Source organism: Apodemus sylvaticus, chromosome 2 (genome assembly GCF_947179515.1).
Source record: "Apodemus sylvaticus chromosome 2, mApoSyl1.1, whole genome shotgun sequence".
In the NCBI taxonomy this organism is placed as follows: Eukaryota; Metazoa; Chordata; class Mammalia; order Rodentia; family Muridae; genus Apodemus; species Apodemus sylvaticus.
Genome location: NC_067473.1, coordinates 98,172,556 through 98,179,725, shown reverse-complemented (window position 1 = coordinate 98,179,725; position 7,170 = coordinate 98,172,556). Strand labels below are relative to the sequence as shown.

At 41.5% G+C, this 7,170-nt stretch overlaps 1 gene segment (V, D, J or C); it reads right to left on the bottom strand.

The window, feature by feature from the left end:
• Positions 1 to 1,074: 1,074 nt before the first annotated feature.
• LOC127677163 (immunoglobulin kappa variable 4-1-like) lies at positions 1,075 to 1,707 on the bottom strand. The segment is given in 2 exon segments: positions 1,075 to 1,421; positions 1,595 to 1,707. Coding segments are annotated over 2 exon segments (381 nt in total).
• Between the last annotated feature and the right edge of the window lie 5,463 nt (positions 1,708 to 7,170).

The following is a 7,170-nucleotide window of genomic DNA, read 5'->3' as shown; positions in this document are numbered from 1 at the left end:
AACTTGGGGAGGAAAAGTTTTATTTAGTTTACAAATCCTGAGCACAGTCAACTAGGGAAGTCAGGGCAGGAGCTCCAGGAAGAGCACAAGCAGGAGCTGGAAGAAAAGATACTGCCTTGCTCTCCATGGCTTGCTTAGCATGGTTTCTTCTACCCCTCAGGACTACCATGCACTAATGACCCCAGCCATGGTGGACTGGACCCTTTCACAACAATAATAAATTTAAAAATGTCCCCTAACAGACTTGTGCACATGCAATCTTATAGAAGCCAGACCTCTGTTAAGGTTTTCTCTTTCCACCTATGTCAAGTTGGCAATAAATACTAAACAGTACAGAGTACACAGTATCTGTGCTTCTAAATATAACATACAAGTCCAGTGTAAAGTCAACAGGCATGGCTCAAACTCCCTGAATTCATCTCCAATATATACAGTTCTGGTTGTTCCTATTAATGAGAACCTTGGAGAAATTTTTTTTGCCAACACCCTTGTTGAGCTTCTGCTGTACTAGTAGCAACTCTTGATTTTTCCTGTGGTAAAGTTTAATTTTTTCCTCCTAACTATCTACATTAGAGTTCTTCCCTGTAAAGACACTAACATGAAAGACAGTTTCTATTACTCTGGGGAATACAGCAGCTTGGCAATGGTTTTCTAATTCCTGAGTTATGACTTTAAAGCATCTTAACAGGATGTAACATCATAAGGAAGAAAACCAACAGGAAAAAGGCTATCCAAAAGAGACAGACTGAGAGAGTTGAAAAGTGATGGTGAGGTGGAGAACAGATGCCTCAGTGTCCAGAGGAGACCAAGGAGAGGAATATGGTTGGGGGAGGGACAAAGAGGGTGGAGAGGGAAACAGAATAAATATTAAGCAATCCATCCTTCCTTTTTTCCTGCTTTTTAAAAACCAATGTCTTTTAAGTCTTTTCCTTGCAAACCAATGAAGATCACATAGGAGACTAAGAAGGTGATACAAGTCCATGTAGCAGTCTGTGTTGGTGCTACTGTCTGCAGACTCCCCAGCTGTTTCTTCACGAAGTCCCCGAGTTCACAGAAGGTGGCTGAAGCAGGTCCCTGGGGTGTTTTTGTTCAAGATTCTATCACTGTGGAAGGGCTCTTCAGTGTTTGAAGACAGTGATAAACTGAAAAGTCCTCAGCCTTAATGTCTTCAATAGTGAGGGTGAATTCTGTTGCAGATCCGCTGCCTATGAACCTTGTGGGGACTCCATCAGTCCTGACTGAAGCATGGTAAATGAGGGCCTTGATGTTGTGCCCTGGTCTCTGCTGGTACCAGGATAGGTAGTGCTTTCCATCTGTGTAGAGGAGGCTCTGACTGGCCCTGCAGGTGATGGAGACTCTCTCTCCTAGAGAAACCCAAAGGGCCTCTGCTTGCTGGGTGAGCGTGATCTGCCCATTGGAAGCTATAACCAGAGACACAGAGGGATTCAGAGAGGCTGTGAGATGTGAAACAGAGGGTCCCACTATCAAGAGACCAGGACCTGCCAGATTTGTGCTACAGGTGTCTTTTAGTCCTTACCACTCCCCAAAGCATCTTCAAGGGTAAAGGAAACACCATCATGGTATATTACCTCACCTGTGAAACATAGGAGGAGAAGGAAGAGGTGGAGTGGGGCTGCTGCCATCCTCCTGACTTTCAAGCTTCTGAGGATACTCTGACTCAAGAAAAAGCCTTATTTATAATCCGTGATCACAGGAAGAGGGCAGTGAGAGATATTAAAGCAAACCCAGATGAGAATGAAGGCTCAGTATGTGGTAAGGAAGACTGAGGTAACACCTGATGCTGACACTACCACAGTTTCTCATCTACTGCATCCCTTTACCCTTGAGGATTTCCTCTGGTAGTTTCACAGACGCTATGCTTAATTGTCTGACAGCCATGGACATCTCCTGGGTAAAAAGCAGTCTGGTGCTGAGGGAGATTGTTTTCATGAATTAAAACTTATGCAGAGTGTGGCCCTTAGTTGCCCCTAAGCTGTGACAGTGAGTGGAGTATAAGGTCCAAGGCTGCTTCCCTGTTCTGGTATTCCCCTATACTGTTGCACTGAGTCTTTCCAGAACCAGGGGCCACTCCTCCATTCTTTTTGGATCTCATTTAATATGGGGATTATGTCTTGGGTATTCAAAGTTTCTAGGCTAATATCCACTTATCAGTGAGTGCATACCATGATTGATCTTTTGAGACTGTGTTACCTCACTTAGTATGATGTTCTCCAGCTCCATCCATTTGTCTAAGAATTTCATGAATTCACTATTTCTAATGGCAGAATAGTACTCCATTGTGTAAATAGACCACATTTTTTTGTATCCATTCCTCCGGTGTGGGACACCTGGGTTCTTTCCAGCTTCTGGCTACTACAAATAGGGCTGCTATGAACATAGTGGAACATGTGTCCTTATTGCATGCTGAAGAATCCTCTGGGTATATGCCCAGGAGTGGTATAGCAGGGTCTTCAGGAAGTGTCATGCTCAGTTTTCTGAGGAACCACCAGACTGATTTCCAAAGTGGTTGCACCATCTTGCAGTCCCACCAGCAGTGGAGGAGTCTTCCTCTTTCTTCACATCCTCGCCAACACCTGCTGTCTCCTGAGTTTTTGACCTTAGTCATTCTGATGGGTGTGAGGTGAAATCTCAGGGTTGTTTTGATTTGCAATTCCCTAATGATTAATGATGTTGATCATTTCTTAAGGTGTTTCTCAGCCCTCCAAACTTCTTCATGTGAAAATTCTTTGTTTAGCTCTGTACCCTACTTTTTAATGGGGTTATTTGGTTCTCTGGGTTCTACTTTTTTGAGTTCTTTTATATATTAGATATTAGTCCTCTGTTAGATTTAGGGTTAGTGAAGATCCTTTCCCATTCTGTTGGTTGATGTTTTGTCCTTTTGACAGTGTCCTTTGCCTTACAGAAACTTTGTAGTTTTATGAGGTCCCATTTGTCAATTCTTGATCTTAGAGCATAAGTTATTGGTGTTCTATTCAGGAACTTTTCCCCTGTGCCCATGTCCTCCAGGGTCTTTCCCAGTTTCTTTTCAATTAGTTTCAGTGTGTCATGTTTTATGTGGAGGTCCTTGATCCATTTGGAGTTGAGCTTGGTACAAGGAGATAAGAATGGATCAATGTGCATTCTTCTGCATGCTGACCTCCAATTGAACCAGCACCATTTGTTGAAAAGACTATCTTTTTTCCACTGGATGCTTTCAGCTCCTTTGTCAAAGATCAAGTGACCATAGGTGTGTTGGTTCATTTCTGGGTCTTCAATCCTATTCCATTGATCTGCTTGCCTGACATTATACCAATACCATACAGTCTTTATCACTATTGCTCTGTTGTAAAGTTTGAGGTCTGGGATACTGAATCCCCCTGAAGTTCTTTTACTGTTGAGAATAGTTTTAGCTATCCTGGGTTTTTTGTTATTCCAGATGAATTTGAGAATTGCTCTTTCTAGCTCTATGAAGAACTAGGTTGGGATTTTTATGTGGATTGCATTGAATCTGTAGATGGCCCTTGGCAAGATCGCCATTTTAACTATATCCTGCCAATCCACGAGCATGGAAGATTTTTCCATTTTCTGAGATCTTCTTCGATTTCCTTCTTCAGAGATATGAAGTTCTTGTCATATAGGTCTTTCACTTGTTTTATTAGAGTCACCTCAAGTTACTTTATGCAGTTTGTGGCTATTGTGAAGGGAGTCATTTCCCTAATTTCTTTCTCAATCTCCTTATCCTTTGAGTATATAAAGGCTACTGATTTGCTTGAGTTGATTTTGTAGCCAGCTACTTTGCTGAAGTTGTTTATCAGCTGTAGGAGTTCTCTAGTAGAGTTTTTGTGGTCACTTAAGTATACTATCATATCATCTGCAAATAGTGATAGTTTGACTTCTTCCTTTACAATTTGTATCCCTTTGACCTCCTTATGTTTTCTAATTGCTCTAGCTAGGACTTCAAGAACTATATTGAAAAGATATGGAGAGAGGGGGCAGCCTTGTCTAGTCCCTGATTTTAGTGGGATTGCTTCAAGTTTCTCTCCATTTAGGTTGATGTTGGCTACCGGTTTGCTGTGTATTGCTTTTTACTATGTTTAGATATGGGCCTTGAATTTCTGTCCTTTCCAAAACGTTTAGCTTGGAAGGGTGCTGAATTTTGTCAAATGCTTTTTCAGTATCTAATGAAATGATCATGTGTTTTTTTTTTCTTTGAGTTTGTTTATGTAGTGGATAGCATTTATGAATTTACTTATATTGAACCATCCCTGCATCCCTGGGATGAAGCCTACTTGATCATGGTGGATGATCGTTTTGATGTGTTCTTGGATTTGGTGGGCAAGAATTTTATTATTTTTGCATCGATATTCATTAGGGAAACTGGTCTGAAATTCTCTTTCTTAGTTGGATCTTTGTGTGGTTTTGGCATCAGCATAATTGTGGTTTTGTAGAAGGAGTTGGGTAGTGTTCCTTCGGTTTCTATTTGGTGGAATAGTTCGAAGAGTATTGATATTAAGTCATAATGCCTTGGTATCTCTTAATAATGTTCCTACGTTTGCCTTTAGCCATCTAGTTCTCCCTGGTGTTAGATGTTCTTATTGTTACTGGCTGGTGCTTCAACCTACTGTGGATCTTTAAGATTATTTCTGCAACACTGGATGACTGGGTTTCCTCTGGCACAGATTACTGATATGCTGCCTTCCTCTTTTGTGCCTTTGGAGCCCTGCTCAGTCTTGCCTCAAGCAATGTTATATTTAGCTTGTCAAGGTCAACCAGGTGTTCTCTGTCTGCTCTATTATGGAGCAAAGATGGTGTATATAGAGGGTCACTCCCTCTGTTGATTCTCACATAGGACACAGGTCCTGCGACGGACTGGCTTGCAGATGAACCGCCTATGTGCTGAGTTCCTTAGTGCAGGCAGACCCCCTGGAGATTTGCACCACCAGAGGTCTAAAGCTCAGGGTGATACAGTACCTAGTGACCTTTTTCTGACCTGGCAGGCAGTGAATATGGCTGCGGTGCTTCTCTCTTTCTGCTGCTCTCTCTTCTTTTTTTTCTTTTTTCATTAGGTGAATTTAGCAAATTCATCGTTTTTCAAGAAACTCTCAAATAATGTTACTTTGATGCTTCCTGTCACACTAGTCTCCCCAGGTGGTATTGTTTTTTTTTATTCGATATAATTTATTTACATTTCAAATGATTTCCCCTTTTCTACCCCCCCCTCCCCGAAAGTCCCATAAGCACCCTTCTCTTCCCCTGTCCTCCCACCCACCCCTTCCCACTTCCCCGTTCTGGTTTTGCCGAATACTGTTTCACTGAGTCTTTCAAGAACCAGGGGCCACTCCTCCTTTCTTCTTGTACCTAATTTGATGTGTGGATTATGTTTTGGGTATTCCAGTTTTCTAGATTAATATCCACTTATTAGTGAGTGCACACCATGATTCACCTTTTGAGTCTGGGTTACCTCACTTAGTATGATGTTCTCTAGCTCCATCCATTTGCCTAAGAATTTCATGAATTCATTGTTTCTAATGGCTGAATAGTACTCCATTGTGTAGATATACCACATTTTTTGCATCCACTCTTCTGTTGAGGGATACCTGGGTTCTTTCCAGCATTAACAGGAATTCAAGGCCCATACCTAAACATAGTAAAAGCAATATACAGCAAACCGGTAGCCAGCATCAAACTAAATGGAGAGAAACTTGAAGCAATCCCACTGAAATCACGGACCAGACAAGGCTGCCCCCTTTCTCCTTATCTTTTCAATATTGTACTTGAGGTACTAGCTCGGGCAATTCGACAACATAAGGAGGTCAAAGGGATACAAATTGGAAAGGAAGAAGTCAAACTATCATTATTTGCAGACGACATGATCGTCTACATAAGTGACCCAAAGAACTCCACTAGAGAGCTCCTACATCTGATAAACAACTTCAGCAAAGTGGCAGGTTATAAAATCAACTGAAGCAAATCAGTGGCCTTCCTATACTCAAAGGATAAGCAGGCTGAGAAAGAAATTAGGGAAATGACCCCCTTCACAATAGCCACAAACAGTATAAAGTATCTTGGGGTGACTCTTACCAAACATGTGAAAGATCTATATGACAAGAACTTCAAGACTCTGAAGAAGGAAATGGAAGAAGACCTCAAAAAATGGGAAAACCTCCCATGCTCATGGATCGGTAGAATCAATATAGTTAAAATGGCCATTTTGCCTAAAGCACTATACAGATTCAATGCAATACCCATCAAAATCCCAACTCAATTCTTCACAGAGTTAGAAAGAGCAATTATCAAATTCATCTGGAACAACAAAAAACCCAGGATAGCTAAAACTATTCTCAGCAACAAAAGAAAATCTGGAGGAGTCAGTATCCCTGACCTCAAGCAATACTACAGAGCAATAGTGTTAAAAACTGCATGGTATTGGTACAGTGACAGGCAGGAGGATCAATGGAACAGGATTGAAGATTCAGAAATGAACCCACACACCTATGGCCACTTGATCCTCGACAAAGAGGCTGAAAACATCCAATGGAAAAAAGATAGCCTTTTCAACAAATGGTGCTGGTTCAACTGGAGGTCAGCATGCAGAAGAATGCGAATTGATCCATCCTTGTCTCCTTGTACTAAGCTCAAATCCAAATGGATCAAGGACCTCCACATAAAGCCAGACACTCTGAAGCTAATAGAAAAGAAACTGGGGAAGACCCTTGAGGACATCGGTACAGGGAGGAAGTTTCTGAACAGAACACCAATAGCGTATGCTCTAAGAGCAAGAATTGACAAATGGGACCTCATAAAATTACAGTTTCTGTAAGGCAAAGGACACCATCAAGAGGACAAATCGGCAACCAACAAATTGGGAAAAGATCTTCACCAATCCTACATCAGATAGAGGGCTAATATCCAATATATATAAAGAACTCAAGAAGTTAGACTCCAGAAAACCAAACAACCCTATTAAAAAATGGGGTACAAAGTTAAGCAAAGAATTCTCACCTGAAGAACTTCGGATGGCGGAGAAGCATCTTAAAAAATGCTCAACATCAGTAGTCATTAGGGAAATGCAAATCAAAACAACCCTAAGATTTCATCTTACACCAGTCAGAATGGCTAAAATTAAAAATTCAGGAGACAGCAGGTGTTGGAGAGGGTGTGGAGAAAGAG